This window comes from Aethalodelphis obliquidens, unplaced genomic scaffold, assembly GCF_003676395.1.
Source record: "Aethalodelphis obliquidens isolate GAN/ISIS:26980383/991018 unplaced genomic scaffold, ASM367639v1 scaffold41, whole genome shotgun sequence".
Classification (NCBI taxonomy): domain Eukaryota; kingdom Metazoa; phylum Chordata; class Mammalia; order Artiodactyla; family Delphinidae; genus Aethalodelphis; species Aethalodelphis obliquidens.
The window spans coordinates 14,299,075-14,320,495 of NW_020837985.1; the positions used below are offsets into that span (position 1 = coordinate 14,299,075).

At 53.4% G+C, this 21,421-nt stretch overlaps 1 protein-coding gene across 4 annotated transcripts in view; it reads right to left on the reverse strand.

Moving 5' to 3' along the window:
* Positions 1-21,421, reverse strand: part of TRAPPC9 (trafficking protein particle complex subunit 9) — a 509,122-nt gene that overhangs the window by 87,583 nt on the left and 400,118 nt on the right. For 3 of the 4 annotated variants that reach the window (XM_027077960.1, XM_027132545.1, XM_027077959.1), the window contains one exon: positions 19,304-19,394. In XM_027077960.1, coding sequence (XP_026933761.1) covers positions 19,304-19,394 — 91 coding nt within the window. Of the gene's footprint in view, positions 1-3,998; positions 4,058-19,303; positions 19,395-21,421 lie in introns of those variants that run through there. The other variant, XM_027077961.1, reaches the window with a different exon arrangement.

A 21,421-nucleotide genomic window follows, 5' to 3' on the forward strand; every position in this document is an offset into this window, starting at 1 on the left:
CCCCGTGCTCCATCTTGGAGCCCCATATCTGGGCTGACCTCTGTCCTCGGAACCACACATCCACCCGCCTGCTGAATGCCAGCTGTGTCCAGGTCTCCCTGACTGTAAACACCGCTGAAAAGTCTGCACTGACCTGTCCGCATTCCCCCTAAGGTTTCAGGTTTGGGGAAGAAGGAGAATTGGGAACTGGAGGCACGGATGTTCACAGCCCCCTGGAAACACAATCCACGGCAAACGCCTCTGCTCCAGGCCCCTCTCCTGCTCCCTGGTCCTTCCCGGCCCTGCCCACGCACTCCTGGCAGCTTGGATGGATGGCGAAGAAGCTTCTGTCTCTCAGGCGTGGCACTCAACAGCCTCAGCTCCTGCTGGGACTGCCTCCCTCCCCCTTCCCTACATTACCCTCCCTCCCTCTCCTCCTCCTGCATTAATTCAGCGTATGAGTCATGACTTCTGACTGCAGCCAAGCTCCTTCCGTGCTCTGTACTACAGGTAAACTCTTCCGTACTCTTCAAACTTCCAGCACCCACGACACAACCGCCCCAATCCTATCCTGTGACATGATCTCCCCTCCTGTTTCACAAGGAAAATGGGCCACAAGTGGGACCCCTGTGTCTTCCTGCTACGAAACATACGCCCCACCACATCTGGACTCTCCAGGTGCCCCTCAGCGTCCGGGCTCCAGGCACACAGCCCCATGGAAAGCGCACCCGACCTTGGCACACCGTATCCTTAGGCCCGCACTGCTGCCGCCTCTTCTACTTATCTCTGCCCAGACGTTACCTCCTCCAGCCCCCTCCCCAGGAAACCCAACCCCGACTGCCTTCCCGCCCTCTCCACGATCGCCCACAGGCCTTGGTGCTATCGCGCTGCCGAGCTACGTGAGTGACAGGCAGGTAAGGGAGGGCCTGTCTCTCCACAAGAGGGTCAGCTCCCCGAAGCCAGGCTCTGAGCCGCTCCTGTGCCTTGCCGTGTCCCGAGCACACGGAGGTTCCAACAGTCCTCACGACACGCTAAAGGTCCTCTGCTAGGCTGGGACATGAGCTCAGGACACCTGAGGCCCAGCTCCTCCCATCACGCCAGGCTACACCCACGGCCTTCAGCGTCTTCGACCAGCCCATGCCCCTGGACCCCATTCCAGGCCCAGAGCTGGGTTCACAGTACGCGCCCAGGAAGCGAGTGCTGACTGATCCAGTCCCTGGCATGGCGGGCGGCCTCTCTCCAGGCCTCTGGCAGAGCCGCAGGTTCCTGCTGCGGGGTCTGCCCTGCCCCCCATCTGCCGCCCCCACCCCGCTTAGAGCCCCCACAAGGCTGCAATAAGATAAACACCACAGCCTGCAGATCCCGGGAACCACGTGGCCACGGCAGAGCGGGCATCTTGCAGGCTGGCAGGAAGTGGCTCTCTGGCACCTTCCCACGGCTGCACTCCAGTACTTCCTGTCAAGCCACGTATGCTGTCAGGAGAGCTGGTTTCCACGCATGTCTGGAGTGGCCGCTTCTGCCCACTCCGAACCAGAGGAGGGGATGTGCTTTGGGTCCTACGGAACCTACACGCTGGGGGATTGGGAGCTGACGCTTTGGGCCTCAGAGCCCTGGCCTCCTCTGTGACAGAACGAAGGGATCGCGTCTACTTCGCTGCCCCGCCCTCAGCTGCCTTGTTATGATGCAATTCCGCCCCACCCTCGAGAAATCAGCGTTCTTCCGCAAGAACCAGCGTACTTTGGGTGGACAGGGGCGAAACACCTGCAGGAAGTGGTCGGCTCTTAACAAAAGGGGCCGTAAAGCCTCGTTCGAGTGTGTATTTATCATCAGGTCCCCAGGGGCTCCCGACATGATGGCTAAGCTTGGCCGATCCGTTTGTTCGATACAGCTCACTATTGCTGAGAAGGTATCGCACCACACACTCCTGCTCGACAGATGCTGGGGATACACGGTGCCATTTAACCTTCCGCTCAGTCACATAAACTGGGACTGTGTGTGGTCCCTTTACAGATCCAGAGACTAAAGTTCTGCAAGGAAAAGCATCGGACCCGAGGAAGAGGAGGACCCAGGGCCCACGGCCCCGAGGCCCATGTTCTTCCTGATCTGCTGTGATCTTGGCAGACGGGGCGGTGCCCTGCATTTTTCTATTCCACCAGGATTTTTATATTTTCCACCACCAAGGGAGATCCGGTGAACTCGTTTCAAGCTAAGGGGCTGATCCTCTGACAAAACTGACATCTCCAAGAGTGAAGGTCACTCGCTGGTTTCTTCCAGCTGTTGGAATGGATCAACCGTCCAGTGACGAATCACCAGGCAAGGCCTCGGGGAGAAGGATGTTGTCAGGGGCCGCCTGGAAAAGGTCAGCAGCTGAGTCTTGGAAGCTGCCTTGTCAGGCTCAAGGTCTGGCTTCAAAGTGGCCCGAAGGCCAGCACCTTTTAAAGGACAGCTTCCTTTGTCGATTCCTCAGATGGGAAGGAGTTATTTTCCCCCAGAACCTCTTAGCACTGCAGCCCAAGCTGACCCACATTTGCTTCCAGACCTCTTTTCCTTGCTAAGAAATGACACAGCTTAATTTCAAACACTCTCCCTTAAGCATCTGCTCTGTGCTCACTTAGCACATTCTGAATAATGTGGGTAAGACACAAAAATGGCGGGTATAGTAGAGCGAGGCCAACAGCCCTGTCTGGTGGTGGCTGAGGGAGAGGGACAGACAAGGAGGAGGCAAACCTGGTTCTGGTCCTGCAAACACAGGACCCCACGCGGGAGGCCAGGTGACCTGAGAGGCCCCATCCACGCTCCCATGACCTCTGCCCCTGAGGGCGTCACCTCAGTCACGGCCCATGCACACTCGGGACCTCACTCCACCCTCAGCCCGGCCCGGGGAAGGCCTGTCGGAGGGAGAAGGGAGCACTCGGGGGCAGAATCACTTATCCAGGGTCACGCAGGCCCACAGCTGAAGCCAGAGCTCCTGTGCCCAGACATGTGCCCTGCACTGCTGATGGCTCCTGGGCTGCGGTGGGACGGGCTCAGACACCAGCGCCTGTGAGCCACGTGGACTGGACGGAGACCCAATCAGGCTGCCTGACCTGCCCGGCCTCCGGTCTGCTCAGCTGTACGGAGGGACCAGTGGACAGCTCCGGGCGAGGCCGTCGGTGTGGGGCACCCAGCTGTCCCACCACCAGGGAAAGGCACCTCCTCCTCTTTGCTGGCTGATGGACGGGGTACGAGGACTGCTGGGATGGTGAGCCCAGGGCCCAGATCCAGCCCTACTTCCTGATGCTTGATCTTGGGCGAGCTGTCAGAACCATGAGCTGTTTGTCCACCCACCGAAGGGAAACGCCTGTGCCCCTGGGTGGTCCCCTAATGCCGGGCCTCGAGCGTACAGGGAAGGCCAGTGCCTGCTCCCTCCCACCCTGAGCCTCCTGACCACCCCACCCATCAGGGAGGACCAAGCTCTGCGTGACCCCACCGTCCCTCCGGCCTCCTGAGATGCAACCGCGTGCAGAGTGGCCCCTTCTTCCCGCCCGGCCTTCCTTCCACAGTTGGGTGTGCTGAGCAGACCTAACTCAGTCCGATCTGGGCTGGGACACTCCTGAGCAGGGACAGGCCGCCAGGGGCCTCCCCCGCTGGCAGCGCCAGAAGCACGGAAGCCGGCAGCACAGGTCTAGGGCCCCTCCTCTGGCCGGGAAGCCAGAAACCTCACCTGAAGCCTAGACCTTTATCTCAGCAGACACTTCCAAAAACACAGATAAAAGGTCATGTGGCTCATCTCCATGAGAAAAAGCCACAGGAATTGGCTGAATTTAATGCAAAGTGGGAGAATAAATAAATGAGATGCTTTCCAAGGTCGCTTTCAGCTCTTGCTGAGACCTGGGCCCGGCCCAACGCCTGGAGTGCCAACCCAGTGAAGGTGGGCAGGGCAAGGCGATCCTTCATTCATGCCTCCCGCAGCAGGCCTGTTCTGAGTGGACCCTCCACTGGCACGTCTAGGAAGGATGCTTTTGCGTTTCAGAAAGGCTGAGATGGCAAACCTGTCAACCTGGGGAAGGCCGAGGCAGCCACTCCACCACCAGCACATGCACGCCGCATGCACTGGCTCATTTGCAGCTCTGGTTTCAATGCTGCAGCTAAAAATACGTGCGCCGCCAATGAGACGAGGAGGGGCCTGCCAGCACGGGCAGCGAGCAGCTTTCTCCCTGTGGCAGGCTGGAAACTGAATCCATGATGTGGGGAAACAGCGACATTCCCAGGATTGCCAGGAAGCCCAGTGGGTCCCCGCCAGGATTCAGGCATCGAAGGCCCTGGGGACAGCACCGTCTGCCAAGGGGGGTCGAAACGCCACCCAGGTCACCCATCCGTCCGGGCACAGCCCCAGCAGGCCACACACAGCCCCCTGTCTGCACGGGGCACAGGGCTGGGATTTTAACTACTCAAGGACAGGCTTTAGTTCCCTAAAAGATGCCTTGTGGAGCCAAGGGAGAACGGCGGGCTGACGCTGTTATGGGTTGGCTGCGGGCCCTCACAGCCACCGCCCAGGCCTCAGGTCAAGAGAGTCACTAGGGTCACGAAGCCGGGACTCCAGCCCAGGGCAGCTGCCTCCCAAGTCCACAGGGAGGTGGAGGCGAGTGAGCTGGAACCGCGGGTCTCCTCCCTGGCTCCCCCCGCCTCCCGGCTCAGCGTGAAGATGGCCCAAGCACGCTGACCACTCACCGGCTCTTCTCTGGTGGAACCGGGCGTCCCCCACCCCCCAAGTCCAGATCTTGGCAGGTGCCCTTACTCCCTCCCTGCAGAAGACGCACTGCTGTCACCAGGCCTGATGCCCAGGTACAAGGTCTCAGGGGAGGAGCTGCAGGGAGTCGATGAGCACAGCAGAGGGAGTCAGAGGCCTGGATTTGATGTCCTGGGCGGAAGACCTTGGGCAAGTCACTTAGCCTGGCTGTGTGCCCCAGGGCTCTCCTCTGTAGAGCAGGGACAGTGACGCTATCACCCCAGCAGGGCCTCTCCAAGGCTCTGATGCAACACGGACATGCAAGCACTTTGTAAACTGAAAACCCAGGTATGTACACCCTCCAGCATCTTCTCAAATGAATCAGGGGAAATAAGAAAAGCTGATCCTGTATCTGTACTCAAAGAGCTTCTATCCCAGATGGCGAGACAGAGGGTACTTTAAGAAGAATATAAGGCACCACCAGCCCAAGGGCACAGAGCTGGCATGGCCAACATACACAGGAGCACGGCACACGCACACGGGCCGGCACTCGCTGCGTTTGTGCCAAGGGTAGCCAGTGCAGGGGAAAGATGACGTGGCCGGGCAGTATGGGGACAGTTCCACAAGGGAACCTGAGCCTTGGAGGAAAAGCGGAGGAAAGGCAGGCAAGGCTGCTTAGATGGGCCACCACGGGAGTGGACGTGACCCCCCTGGGGACTCCCACAGCGCCCCCCCACCCCCGGATGGGAAGCAGCCTGCGAGGCACCCTGCGTGACGTGAGGAAGCCGTGGGGTGAGTGGAGGGAGGAGTCTGCACCTCAGATGCTGGTGTTCCGGCTTTGTCCCGGGTGACACAGGCCGGCAGGATGAGCTGGGACAGGGAAGGGCCACTGCTATTAGGACATCTTTGGCCCGCAGCACAGAACGCGGTGGTTGGAGGGGAAGGAGGAGGGGCAGTGGCGGTGGCAGTCCAGCAGGGAGGCCTCTGCCATGGACGGCAGATGGTGAGAGACAGGGCTGGGATGTGGGGGAGCTGCTGCCCCCAGCCAGCCTGGGCCCGAGTCCGGGGGGAGCCTGCAGCAGCCACGGCCACCCCGCCCAGCAGTGACGTGAACTATCAGGTAGACGGCCTTCACCAGCCAGAGCGCTGAGCTGCCTCGGCTCCGATTAAGAGAGCAGCGGACGCCAGGGGCTCAGCAAGGTCCTGTCTAACGGCCTCCGCTAGCCGTGCTCCCGACGGCTCGCCTGGCTGCAGACTCAGTCAGAAGACGCATCCTCCTCCTGAGTGAGCTTCCCGGCCAGAAGCCCCAGGGGCTGGCTCGTCCAAGGAGCCGTTTCCTCAGCTGGCACCCGAGGCTCTTTGCTGTGCTGTCTGTCCCTGGACGAGGCGTCAAGAAAAACAAGAGATCCCATTCACCAGTACCGTGAGTCCCAGCTGAGGCACATCCAGACCCCCATTCCACGACTCTTCTCTCTAAACACAACTTATGTTTGAAAAGGGCGTAGCATCCAGAGAGCAAATTTCCTGCGAGATGGAAGCCCTGGGGTTAAAGTTTTTATCTTGCAAAGAAACAATGGGAAAACCAGAGAAAGACTGAAACCTCCACCCCTTGTTTTTAGCATGTTGCATACCTTGAAATCACTTTCTTATTTAAGAAACGGAAAACACCTACAACAGTGTGACAGAAGCTGAGTCCTGTGGTCGATTCAAGCACCAGCTCTGTGACTTTCTGGCCGGGAGACTCACTGCTGTCTCTGCAGAGCCCCGTCTCCGGCTCTGTGAGGTGAGGGTCCTCCACCTGCTCCAGGGGCCCCGGGAGGCGGGGGCGGGCAAGGCAGGCAGTGTTTGTAGGGCAGATGGCAGAGGGCGTGCTGCGGGCAAGGCCTGCAGAGCTCTGAGCGCCTCCAGCCTCACACAGTGGATCTTCCCACAGCACCGGAAAGATCCCTGATGCTCTTTTCCTGACCCTAGAGGTGAAATCTCAGCAAACAGAAAGGGCCTGGGACCACCCAGTCCAGCAGAACCCACCCTTGCAGCCTGGATTGAGGTGGGTCACTTTCGCACCGGGGCTGTCCCACACGCTGGGACAAAGTGCTTTATGTCAGCAGTTGTTCAACTGCAGTGAAGTGCCTGTCATTACATGAGCCAGTGGAGGGCCCGTGGGTACCAGCATCCTAGGACGCCGATCGTCAACAGGTCCAGGAGCGACGGAGTAAGCGCTGCAGGAAACGCGTGTGAGCTCTGCCTGGAAGCTCATGTGAAACTCTGGGACTAAGAAGCTCGCAGAGACCTGCACTTGACCTACATCTGCACTAATTAGCACCCGTTCAAACCAGCCGTCTAGATGCTCCCAATTTCACTTTCCACTGTGATTAGGAGAGAACTCAAGCAGGCCCAGCCCGAGGACAGGAGCATCGTCACGATTAAGGCTCCTCGGTGCTGCGGATGACGAGGAGGTTTGAGAAGCTTCTCTCAGAACCCAGAGCCAGAGGCACCTTTACGAACGGACAGAGATGTTTTCCCCAGTGGAAGTCTTCTGGCCCATCTATCTTTGTCCAGTAGGAACACACCCTTTCTCCCCAACAAGCCCGTGAACTCCTTTGGGACAGACTGTTTCTCATTCATTCATTCACAGAACAGGCGTTTGTTGAAGGCTTAGTATTTACCAGTCACTCAACAAGCATTTGCCTTGTGCCTCCTCTGGGTCACATAAGGAACAGGCCCTGGAGACAGGGAGATGGACGTTAACTTGGACCTCGTCCCCGTGAGTTCATGGAGCATGAGAGACAGGCACAGATCCTCACAGGGGAATCGGAAAGCGCCACCATGGGGATGGAAGACAGAGGGGAGAACGGGGCCCAGAGAATAAGAACAGGGAACCAGCCAGGAAAGGGTGTGAAGAGACAGCGAGGAAGGGAGGGCCATGGGCAAAGGCAGGGCCTCATGTCGGGCACCCCTCCTGGAAAATTCAGTTCCGAAGCCACGGGGTGGGGGCAGGGGGGACCTGGGGGACCAGGGGGATGAGGGAGGGGTTGGGGGCAGGGGGGTATGGGAGACCAGAAAGGGAGTGGGGACAGGGGGGCATGGGGACCAGGGAGAGGGCGAAGGGCATCTGCACAGCCACCCCATGTGGGATCCGCCCCATGCAGTGTGAGAGGTTGACATGCTGAGAGTGGGGGAGGGTTGGGGCAGAGATGGAAGACTGGTTACAGTGGGGGGATTGACAAATTGGTAATTACATTAGAGATAACAAAAGCCAATCTCCCAATGCCAAGGAAGTGAGGTACAACTGAGGAAAGGGGACAAAACCTGAAGGAGCTTTGCCATGTTGGACTGGAATTAGAGGTATCAGAGAGAACTGGTAGCTGTCAATACGCATAGAAAGAGACGTTGAGCGTGCGTGTGTGTATTTATAGTTATATGTACATGTATATTCCCTGGCTGTGTTCTCTGAGGCTAGGGAGTAGCAACGTCGCCCCCCGCCCCTGCCCAGTAGGAATGACCATTCTTACATCTGCATCTTCGTTTCTAAATAATGATCTTCACTAAAGGGAACCAAGACTTCTTGGGGAAAATGGATGCTGTCACAGCTGTAGTTCATGATGAATCTGGGATACCTAGCACCAGAAAGCAAGGAAGTGTCCAGGGAACGACGGAGACGTGTCGAGAGACACAGAAGTCAGCCTGAAAGAGCTCCCACTGTGCATCAAAATAAATAATGACAGTCACATACTTTAACCCACTGAGCAAAAGAGGAAATGACGAATCCACTCAGAGTAAACGAACAAAGGAAAGTTTAAGGCGGAATCGGTATTTACAAAGTTTCAAGGCACCTTCCCACAGAATACTTAGTGATTACCAAGAGAAACAAAGAAACCTGATCGCAGAGAAGGCTGGCAGACACCACCTTGTCAAGTGATCAAGGTGGCCACCACTGGTAGTGGAACAAACAGAACTCACGAGCCACCTGACAGGTGCAAGAAGGACACAGCACTGCCTCTGTGACTACTGACAGAGACACAGGTACTGAATCTAATCACGAGGACACATCACCCAAATGCCCCAAATGAGGGGCATTCCACCACTGGCTGGTTGGTAACATCTGGAAGCACCAAGGTAAAAAATGTCAAAGAGACACTGAGGAATTGTTGCAGATCGACTGAGACCAGAGACATGAAACAACTGAAGGCAACAGTGGTTCTGAACCACGTCTAGATCCTTTAGGAACCAAGGACACTATTGGGATGACTGGCAAAACTTGAATGGGTCTCAGTACTGGATGGTAGAACGGACGCTAATTTCCTGATTTTGATGGCTGTGTTGTGGTTAAATAAGAGATTGTCCTTGTTTGTAGGATATACACAGAATTTGGGACAATGGTGCAGTGACTCTAAAATGGCTCAGAAAAAATTCTAACCACTATATGTGCAACTTTCCTGCAAGTCTGTGAGTAATAACACGATAACTTCCTTCTTTCTTTCCTTTTGCTTATCTTTACTTCTAAAAGACTATGGTACTGTGGAATTTCTGGTTAGAAGTCAGCAGACCCAGGCTTCCAATCCAGCTGTAGGCCACTAGCTCATTATATGATTCTGGGAGGCACAATAATGGGGAAAACGTGGATTTTCGAATCATAGTGACCATGCACTAGTCTTCACTCTGCCACTCACAGGCTGAATGACCCTGCATACGCTTTGCATTTCCCTCCCCTAAAGCACAGGAATAACACTACCTACTTCAGAGACAGACTGTGAAGGTTACGTTATTAATTCCTTCCACAAATATGTATCCAGCTGTCACTAAAATGTTCCGGTAACAGTTCCAGGTTCTGAGAATACAGGGAAGAGCAGATTCTTTCTCTGTGGAGCTTACACTCCAGCAGGGGTGGAGAGACAAATAAGAAAAAAACCTGTATATGTAATGAACTTTCAGAGAATAAGAAGAATTGTGAAGAAAGCTAGAGCAGGTAAGGCCTTAGAAGGTGATGTGGGGATGGGGAGGTCAGACGAGAGAAGCAGGAGAGCTTAGAAAGGAAAAGGAAGAAAAAATAAAATCATCACACAAAACAAAACCGAGATGACACAGATCACAAAAGTCAAGATAAAAAGCATAACAGAATACATGACAGAAAGAAGACCAAACATATGTGCCATATCAAGGAATGTAACTGGTCTAAACCCACTTATTAATGAAAAAGACAATGAAGTTAGATCACAAACAAAACTCAACTCTATGCTTCATCTAAGAGAACCACATAGGGGGAAAAAAAATTCTCAAATGTTCAAAACAAAACAAGAGGCAAAGGTACAAACCAAACCAAAAGAAAGGAGGGATGAGAGCTACAGTATCAGACCAGATTGAAATAAGGGCAAAGGACATTAGAGGAGCCACAGAAAGGCACTTTACATGGTAAAAGGCACAACAAAGTGAGAATAATTATGACATCTATGCACCAAAGACCATCAGCCTTCACACTGCATGTATTACAGGACAGACAGTATCACATCGATGGACAGAAGTCCATCAGGGTGAAGAGGACCCATGTTAGCAGTAATTGTAATTCACTTCTCAAAGTCCATGGGTAGATCAAATAGGTAAGGATCTTAAAAAACCTAAGCAAATTAATAAGGTATAGCTAAGTGATACATTTCAACTCAATACACTTAAAACAAGGAATATGCCTTCCTTTTAAATGTCCATGGAGTAGTCATAAAAAAAAAAATCCAAAAAACAAAAACTAACCACAAAGAAATCTCAGTAAATTCTAAGAGGTGAGAATAGTACTAAAGTGATTCCACTGCTGTTACATTAGAAAGTCATAACAAAATGAGAAAAAACAAAAAACTATGTTTTAAACAACTCTTAGGATAAAGATGAAACAAACTAGAATCGCAGAATGCCTAAAAATATCAAACATGAAAAATGTAAATGCCAGAATGTGGTTAAAGCAGTAATCATAGGAAAATTCATAGCCCCATAAAACTATACCAATAATAGGACAATCCAAATGAATGAATTAAATGCCCAACCCAGTAAGTGAGGGAAAAAATAATATAATAAGCCCAAATAAGGCAGAAAGGAGAAATTAATAATGATAGAAGAATCACTGAATTAGAAAAGAGAAGGGAGATAGAATTAATGGAGAAAGTAGATCATGTGTTAGGTCACTTAAACAAGAAAAAGAAGAGGAAGCAAACTTATATAAAAGAGGAAGCAAAAACAGGGAAAAAACCCTCCGTTAAAGAGGCAGTTAAATACCTATATAAGTTTTCTTTTTTAACAAAATGAGCTATACAAGCTCTTTCTGAAGTCATACAAATAAATATGAAAGATGTGTAATGGGCATAGGGCTGATTTTACAAGATAAAAAAATTCTACAGATCTTTGGCATAATAATACAAATACACTTACAACTACTGAACTGTACACTTAAAAATGGTTAAGATGGCAAATTTGTATTATGTGCTTTGACCACAATATTTAAATAAACAAACGAATGAATGTAAGAAAATGACATTGAAGAGGATTACCCAAGCAAATATTAAAATATATTGTAAACCCATAATATACTTACAAGGGTGATACTGGCCCATGGATAGATTAATGGAAGAGAATCCCAAGATTTTCCTAAACATATGAGAAAATGGCATTGCTTATTAGTGAAGATAGATCATTTATTAAGTGACTTGGGGATAACTAGATAGCTTTCTGGAAAAAGAAAAGGTGGATCCATGCCTCACTCTTCACACCTTAATAAATTCCAGATAAATAAAAGATTTAAATGTTAAAACAGCCGAGCCCATGAAAGCATTAAGAGAATTTTTTTTAAATGTACTCTAAATGGGGAAAGTCTGAGTATGGTACAAAAACAAAGTTTTTGTTTGTTTGTTTTTAAAGAGATTGTTAAATTTAAATAAGTATCTTCCAGCTTGACTCACTCCTGGGAGGACTGGCATACTTACAAGGGTATTTGTTGCAACCACATTTATAATAGCAAAAGATTACTAAGGGCCCATCAAAAGATACAGAGTAAATAAATCACGATACATCTTACGCTGTGGTTGAGAAGACTGTGCCAGCTCTGCGTGCAATATGGAATGAGACTGAACCCAGCCTATGTCATTAAGTAAGAAGGGAAAGTGGCAGGAAGCTCTCCCGTGGTACCCGAGGAGGAAAATACACAGTTTGTGCACGTTTTATCTTCACAAAATAAGCAAATCACACAAACACTGACCGCATGCCACACAGAGGATCCATTTTGGGGCAGTAGTCCTTCCCATCATGGAAAGCCTCTCGGCCCCCCTTTGTAGAAAGAGGAGGACGAAGCATCTCCCATGGCCTCCCAGAGTAACAACGAACACCCACAGCAGAGCTGGTGGGAATCGGCCAGCTCCCAGGCTGGGCAGGACCCCCTTCTCCACAGCACCCTCACGCCACTGCTTCCAGGTCCACCTGTCACCTTCCCTCCGAGGAAAGGGGCCCCGAGGCAGTCGCAGGCGTGGGCCTCCCTGGGCGCCCACGACCCCTGTCCCCGAGACCAGAGGCTGCAGGTCTGGTATGTGCACCTGCTCCCCCCAGGCCAAGTCCCTCTCAATCGGATGCAGGAAGCTTACTGAGCACTTCCTTTAACCTGCCCACACGGAGCTCCCAGTCTCGGGAGCAAGACAGACAAGTGAACAGGCAAAGACAACGTGGGGTGGGAACTCGAGAGGCGAAGGCTTCCTGCCGGGACGGGAGGATGTCTAAGCAGAGCGCTGAGGGGTCCAGCACAGTGATTTCAGCTGGAGGAGCTGGGGACTGAGGGAAACTCAATCCACCTGGTTTACATGCTGTCCTTTGTCCTTGAGCTTTCCCCAGGGACCTGGCTCAGAGAGACATACCCTCTGGCCCAGGACCAGAACCCCTGTTCTGACTCTTGGGCCCCAGAAGCAAACTCCAACTCAGGCTGCCTGGGTTCCTGGCACGGGGGTAGGACAAGGGCAGGGCTGGGCCTCACTCAGCCTGGCCCCTCACGCCTGGGGTGGAGCTGGCCCTCCCGGCTGCTGCGTCACAGAGGATCCAGAGTGACCCGTGGTGAATTCGTTTTCTCCTTGCCGGGGGAGTGTGGATCAGTACGGCCGCCCTGGAGGCCAAGCTGGCCACAAGCGTGCAACGCCTTCACAAAGCACCAGTAACCCTGCCCTGGACACTGGCCCTCTGGGACTGACCTGGGGGCAGAAGGGCAGATGCCAAGAATGTCCACCTTAGTCTTATGAATGGAAAAACTGGAAACCATTAATAGCCAGCCAGAAGGGATTGCCTAAGTGTACTTGGGCACGTCACCACGGAAGTCATGTGCATTTAAGTCATGTGGAAGGAGGACATCTAAGGACTAGGAATTGGATGGCCTTGACCCTGTGAGGAGGATGGCCTTCATCCACCGATTCTTCCACGCGGTCAGCAAACATCGAGACCCGGCGGGTGCGGTCAATGCTGTTTGTTCCCAGGGTGCTCACTGGGAGTGCGCGACACCATCTACAGGCCATGAGAACTTGAGGAGGGGACACAAAGGAGGACGTGCAGCTCGGTGGTGGGGTGTGACAGCATGGAGGTGTGGGCAGCAAGCAAGGCTTCCCAGGAGGACCGAAGAAGGAAAGACAGGACTAGGAGAAATCACGGGGCACGTGGAAACAGGCCTGGAAGAGAGGGCAACTTCCTGGCAGAAGGGAGAGCAGCGGAGGGAGCCCGGGGTGCACACCTCGGGGAGGATGGCGCTGGGAGAGCCCAGAGAGACGGGGGACGGAGGCTGCAGGGGCAGGCGTGCTGGTCGGGGAGGGACTTCTAAGCCTCATTAAGGATGCTCCCGTCCATCCTCAGTGATAATGGGAGCCAAGGAATTGTTTTAAGTGTTTAAGAGTGACATCATTGGGGTCACGTTTGGGAGGGTCACTTGGGCTGCAGGGAGGACCCCAGGTCGCAGATTGGGGGCAGGAATAGCAGTTTGGGGGACCAGTCATGGAATCTTTTCACTCAGCAGTTTCTTCCATAAAACATAGAATAATGTTTATTCCAGCAGGTAGTTATGAAGAATAAACGAGGTGACAGAGTTACTGGACACGCAGCATGCAGTAAGTGCTCCCCAAGTGCAGCTATTCTTTTGGGAAAGATTATCACAATAAAGCAGGCTCCCAAACGTGCTTTCAAAACTAGAATGCTTGGGACCAAATAGAAGAATGGGGGGCAGGGTCGAGCGGGTGGTGGGAGGGGAGAGGAGAGAGGAGAGGTGCTGCAGAAGGGCAGGAACAGGCTCTGGGGCGCCGGAGGGCCCTGCACAGCCGAGGCTCTCGCCTCGGGGCTCCAGACAGACAGCGGTGCCTGCCTTCAGTGGCTGCGAGGAGGCGGAGGGTAGCTCACAGAACACGCCTGGCACGGAGGGGCCCAGGGCAGGGCTGCCACCCACCAACGAAAGGGCAGGAGGGGACTGGCTGGTCCCACAGGGTCATTCCCTGGCGGGGGATCATGGCCTGGGGCTTTTTCTTTGTATGGGTTTTTGTGTTGTTGTTTGTTTTTGTTTTTAGTTATTTCTGAGATACACATTTTAAAGTAATAACTAGAATTATGACTTATAACATTATACCAGAACATATAAGATATTTAGAAATTTCATGTAATGTCTGAAACATTTATATTAACATATTTCCATACAAATAACCCAAAGAAAGTTTAGTATTAGTTGTTTTGTTTGCTTGTTTGTTTATACAGCAGGTTCTTATTAGTCACCCATTTTATACACATCAGTGTCTACACGTCAATCCCAATCTCCCAGTTCAGCACGCCAGCACCCCACCCCACCGCGTTTTCCCCCCTTGGTGTCCATACGTTTTAGATGGGCTTTTTGTTTTCAGCTTTTTTCCTTCCTTTTTTATATCCTGTATAAATTATTTTTCCTTTTTTTAAAAATCAATTTACATATATATATATATATTTGGCAAAGGTGCCAAAGGGACGGTGACTCAGCCCCTTGGCTTCCCTGCACCCATTGCCAGGCCAGCTGGGCCTCAGACCAGATGGCCATTCACCACAGCTGGGCCTCAGGGAGGGGTCCTCAGACCAGGCTGACCAGCCGCTGGGACTCACCAAAACCACCCGATTCACCTGGCCCAGCAGACCCAGCCTGGTCCGTGGGCCTGAGTGCTAACCCTGGCCCGGGAGCAGCTGTCTGGAGACGTAGCCTGTGGGGGAGAAATCCACAGCCCAGCGCCATTGCTAAGCTCCCCGGGAAGGAGGCGGGTGTCCACGGGCAGCTCACCTGCCAGGGAGGCCTGCGCCACACGCATCCAAGATACAAGTATTGCCGTCGGTCCTCACGAACCTCACGCTAGAAACAAACCAACCGTCTCCCCCACCAAGGCCTCCATGTCACCCAGTTTGATGAAATGACATTTTGCAGCACTTGGGCCGCGTCTCCCCGCAGAGTCCCAGAAGGGCGGGATGCAGCCCGACCGCAGGCCCAGGACAGTCTGGCTGCCTGGCGCTCCGGGATCCAGACTCCAGAACGGAGCTGGCAGGGTGCAGAAGGGGCCACTGAGGTAGACGGAGCAACGTGCAGACGTGATGAACCCATAGCGCCTTCCAGGTGGTTCTGTCCCCAGGGAGGCCCGTGAGCTCCGTTGGTGCCGCGGGCTGTGTGCCTCATCCCGAGCACAGTGCTGGCTCCTCTGAGACTGACCAGGTGGTCAGTGTCGGGGTCCAGGACACTCGCCAAGCTCCCACCTGGCAAGCGCACCAGGCTACATGGGGATGGTCTGCTGAGCGACCTGGGCCCCCTGCCTGCATCGGACCAGGAGTGTCTGGAAGGCCGGGATCAAGTCTAACTTACCTCTGTGTCCCCAGCACCTGGGACAGTGCCTGGTGCAGACGGACAAATCCATCAATCCAAGAACCTACGTATTCCACATAACTTGAAGCAACAAAAACCCCATGAGTCTGTTTCCTAATTTGTAAAAGGGGGACAGTAATCATGACCTCAAGACTCGTGCGGCTCGGACAAACCACACGGAGGGTTTGGCGTCGTGCTCCCCAAATGTGAGGGTGGGCAGTGGGTGACCTCACATGAGGCATCACGTGGCCGCTGCTTCCCTGACAGGCGTTACCCTCGTGCCTACAAGTGCTGCCCACACATCACAGCTCGGCCCTGGACCTGGGGCGTTGCTCGGTGATGATCTGGAGGCTGTGCACTGAAAGCATCCCCTCCAAGATGGAGCCAACACCTGACTGGTATCCACTGGCTGTGGATGAAGGACAGGACAGACCAGGCACCACGAAGCTATGAAGAGGAAAGCTTCAGCTGTGAGTTGAAGAAGGGAGAAGGGGCACAGCCGTGGGACGATCAAATCATCATGGGAAACGGCTTAGCCCATTAGTCACCACCACCCAGTATCCATGGAAACGACTGGAACTGGACCTCGAAGCAGGCCGTCAGGAAGCCCACGGGGCTCTGCCACCCTCCCAGCCTTGTCTTCCCACCCGGAGGTGCAGCCTCCCCAGCTTGCAGTTTTGCTCCCGGATGGACAGAGACAGGAGGCAGCCGACTCGGGGTCCCGTCCCAGGCCCCTCCCCAGCCCTGCCGCGGCTCTGTCCTGTCCGGTCCTGCCTTGCCTTGGGATGCTCCGCAGAAAGAACGCATGCAGTCCTGGATCCACCCCAGAATCTAGCTTCCTTTCCTCCTCGACCACCACACAGCATCAGTCCTGGTGGTCCCCACCGCCCCAGGCCCACATCCCCGCTGAGAGGGAAGGAACGCGCTCTTGCAAGGTCACAGGCATCTCTTCAAACCTTCGCCCAGGATTTGGGGCCCTCAGCATCTCCAGTTTACAAATAAGAAACCCAGGCCCAGGGAACTTGCTGACTCGTCCACAGAAGTTGCCCCATGAGGAAGCAGCAAACAGGACTGAGACCCGTGGTGGGTTTGTGCCATTCACAAGTCTGCCTGTGGCACGTGATGCAATCACCATCACGCAGCAAACCTGACGGCTGTGCTCTCTGCCGCCACCCCCTAGAGTATTAACAACTTCAGGGTATCCTTGCTGAGGGAATGACCCCCAAACACAGAGAAAGCTCTACGTACAGCCAATGCAAGTAACTTACATAACAACAAACACCTCCAAAAAACAGAAACAGCCAAACACCAGAGCAGGTACTAAGTTACCTTGTATCCATTTGATGAAATTACGGTGAGGACTTAAACAGCATGTGTTAAGACATGTTTATAACATGGGAAATACTTATGTTTTGTCAAGTATAAAAAAAGGACACAGAAGTACTACAGTATGATCATCTCTATGAACAAAATTTAAGTTGGGGGATAGGAAAAAGACTTAGAAATGCACACAAATGAAATGAAGTAGAGACTGTTTTGGGGGGGGGGATGTGGGAAAAGGGTAATTTTTCTCCATCCAACTTTTCTGATTTCCCCTGGCTTTCTACAGTGAGAATATATTGCTTTCATGAAGTGAGCTAGTGGAAGGGTCAAGAGTCCAGGGTGTGGAAAGCTGCCTTTGAAGAACCAGGAGGACAGCCCAAGTTATGGGGTGAGGAGCTGGTGGCTCCAAGATGTCGGCTCCACTGCAGAGGGGACAGTGAGAGTGGGAGGTGACGTGTGCTGAGGCCAGGGATGAAGACCCCACCCCACGCACGGTGGGCCGGGGAGGCCAGCCTGGGGCAGGAGGGAAGCAGACGAAACTCACCGCCTTCCCTCACGGGCCACTACCCTGGAACGGCGTTCACAAGAGGGTGAGAAAGTCACCCGAGAAACCCGGACTCCCACAATGCCCATGTCATGATCCATGACCAAGAGTCACACAGTCACTTGACAGAACAGCTCAAGAGCCTTAAATACGCGCACGTCTTTTGACTTGGTAACTCTACAGCTAGGAAACTGATCTAAGTCAGGAAAGCCTACCTGAGGATGCTCCTCGGAAGCAGCCAGATATGGTAACAGTTAAATGACACTCTGAACAGGAAAATACTACGCACTGTTTCTGGAGACCGTGGATGCCTCAAGGACGGGAACTGGGCTGCCGGGGATGCTGCTGGGAGCCCAAAAGCGCAGCCCCGAGCTGCCTGGCACCGCGGACACTGCCAGTGAGACCTCCTGGCAGAAACGCCTTTCAGGTCCTGGTATTATTGTTTAAAACGTCAAGCATCGTCTCCAGGATAAAATCTTTTAATACTTGCATTATTTGCCAACACACTGGTATGCATGTGACACACGACAAGGAAAACACCTGCAAGGAGACCAGTGCAAATCCAGCAAGGGCCTCTGACCTCTCCCAATGTACCCTCCCCACCCCCAGTCTCTGGAATGAGTCAGACCCTCCAGGGCTCACTCCCAGACTGCCAAGGCCTTGGGGAATTTCTTCTGACTGACATGATGCCTTAATGCAAGTTTTGTGTCACTGTGTTTCCTCGGGCTGGTTGGGGCTGGGAGTCTGATCCTCCTCAGCTGCCACATAACGGTGGAAGTAGCTGGCTGAGCCCGGGTCATCAAGAGACAAGACATTCCAAACTAGGAAAGCGAGGGACACCCCCAGAGGTGCAAGCAGTGACACATTCCGCAGAAACACCGCCCGCCTCCTTCCACTCGGGCTGGACCAGCGAGGCGGCGGCTTCCACGGAAGGAGCCCCCGGTGCAGCACACAGTCCACTCACGGCTGCCGTGTCAGCGCCCCTCACAGGACTCCCAACAACCTTCACGGGCGGGAGTAGGGAGCCCAGCAGAGTGGGCAGCCCCCGGACAGCGCAAGGGGCTCTCACAAACTGAAGGGGAAGTGCAGGAACGCCAGGAGGAAGGCCTGTTCTCTTCAGACCCCTGGGATAATTTTCCTGTGTGTCTAGCATGCCAAAGGGGGAGGTCAAGCTAATTAATTAAGCAGATGAAATACCAGATACTAATTTACAATGGTTTCTGGGGTAAAGAGAAGAAGGTACACGTACAAGATTGTTTGCATCTGACCCAACACAGATTACATGATGGAATCATTTCCAGAGGATAATAAAGACTCCCACTTCAACAAAAATTCTACATTTAGTTTGTTTCTCAACAAAATTGTTTCGCCGCTATTTAGGAAGGCAGAGACTGGGGTGAGAGTTCCAGGTGCAACGGGCAGCGAACGTTCAAATGCCTTTTTCGAAGTACCACCTCAGGGCGATCGCTCACGGCCTGAGCGCCAGGCTGAGTTAGGGTGTTTACCAAACAAACTGTCCGAGCTAGTCCGGGAGAGACGAGCTAACGGCAGCCTCGCTCCCGCGCACCACCCTCATCACGGGAGATGCAGAAACATCTGCAGAAGACACGCCCATGCGGACACCAAGTGCCCCCACGGAGGACGGCAGACTCCGCAGCGAATGGACCCCGAGGGCCCCTCCACGTCACTGCCACACCTGTGCTCAGAGGGCAGCGAGCCCGTTCACGAGGCTGTGCCCGGGCAGAGCTCGGTAGACACGCAGAGGCCGGCCCGGCGGTGAGCTTCCCTCCCCCCCCACGGCTCTCTGTGACGTCCGCACACACTGCCAAGCGCGAGCCTGCGCATTCTGAGAAAAGGAGCGCGTGCCCCCGAGGTGACGAGTGGTACTCACCCCACAGGAGAGGGGCCAGCTGCAGATGCTCCAGGACCAGCTGGCTCAGGAGTCCTTCCACACTCGCCTCACCTGTGCGCTTCAGAGAGGGGTGAGCCGCGTTAAGGAAAACTCCGCTGCCTCCGAGTCCCGGGCCAGGGGGAGAAGTTCTAGAAGTTTCCCCACAGACTCCCAGACGGGAAACCTCCCACGGCAGGTGACCGTCCCCCTGCTCTCCAGGGATGGTGTAACCAACCACAAGATATCACCTGAGTGTGTGGGAAACAGGTACGTAAATGTGGCAAGGGCCTCTCCCCCCTCCCCCTCCCCTCCCCCAGATCTGGTAAATTGAGCTGTTATGTGAAGAAGGGAAATCCACTGGGATAATTTCAATCCAACAGCTATTCTTGCTGGGGGAAATAAAGAAGAGGGAAGGTTGTTTTTCCTAAAAAGGATGCAAACTGTGGCTGACTGTTCAATACAACCAAGTGCCTCTCTCTACACGTGTCGGTTTCATGCCAGTTTCACGTCTGCCCTGTTATACATCTTGATGTAATTACACATATTATTACAAACGGACTCACGTGAGTTCATAATCGAGGAAGTCATACGGCCTCTCAGCAAGTATCAGTGGATGAAGAAATTAGGTTTAGAAATGCAGAAAACAGATGTCTCCAAGGTGCTAATGTTAAACAGCCAGTGTGGTCCTCAGAGAGAGATCTATAAACCTCTCTCCCTTTTCCTACACACATTAAAGCCCCAGTACTTAGGTTGCAATCAAAAGGGAAGAACGTCATTCCTGACATTCTCTAGTGACTGAGGAAGTGGGGGAAAATCCCATTACTTTCTTCCGTTAGCAAGTTAATTGCATTCAACAAACACAGAGTGTGTCTGAAACAAGACAGGCACGGCGAGAAGCACTGAGGACACTGAAATGACTGGACGTGAATCTTGAACTCGAGAGGCTCACATTCCAACAAAGATGACAATATAGGAACAGACCATTGCACTTGCCCAGCCTGAGGACAGCCGGGTCGGGATAAAGCCACACAGGCAGAGTGGAACGGGCTGGGGCAGGGAGCGAGGGGTGCTGAGGCCCCGAGGGAATGCAGACCAGAGCTCCCGGGTCCCTCCTGCCAGAGAGGGACACCCAGCCCTCAGACAGCCCAGCCGAGCATCCGCGGAGAGCTGTTCAGACAAGAGGGCTGCTCAGGAGAGCCAGCTGGCCGCACGCGGCAACGGGCCTCAGACAGGGCACAGGCCACGCTGCTGGCGTCCAGGACGCTCCGGAGCACCGCCCACCTGCCTCTCCAGCCCCGGGTCTGCTTTGGCCCTGTTTCAATTCTTCCAAAACACAGTGTGCTCTCTCAGAACTCCATACCCTCCACCTTCTGTGCTCTTTGCCTGGAAATGCTTTTCCCTGCCCTCTTCCCCCTCCTCACTGTACTCATACTTTAACCCTTACCGCAGACCTCTCTTCCTCCAGGAAGGCCTCTCTGAACTGTCTCTGCTCCGAAGGCTCTCGGCATCCCCTCGGCAGCCCTCACTAGATGTGTGTGTCTTCCATCGTCTGGCTTCATCACTCGCCTGTCCGCTGGGCGAGGGCAGAGCCCTCGTTCTGGGGCCTGGAACAGTGTCTGGATCGTCGTGTCCGCTCCATGAACACTGATGACTAAATGAATGCTGGCATGAGTCAACATCCCAGGTAGGCGGTGCAGGGGCCACATCTGTGTGTGTGTTTCTTTCTGTTTTCTTTCCTGACTCTCTCTGGGGGTTATTTTCACTTGTATGAAATTAAGACTTCAGAATATGGCATATTACTCCCTCTTGTTAAAAAAAAAAAAATCATGCCAGGCTTTTGAGGCTGATTGCACCCTGGTGCTTGAAGAACAGAAAGAGTGCCTAACAAACGTGGCCAGGATGAGGAGCCTTTGAAATGATTAGTGAGAAGAGCAAGTTAGGATGTGAGTAATTTCAAAGTTGCCAAATGGCACTGGGGCTTTGGAAACCATTCCAATAGCATATTTCCGTATTCGGACATGAGCCATAAAATTATACAGCTGAGCTAGTAAAGCTAATTACCTGCATGCACATCCCCTCCCCTTCAGCCCCACGAGCCACCAGAGCAGTCTTGTGTCT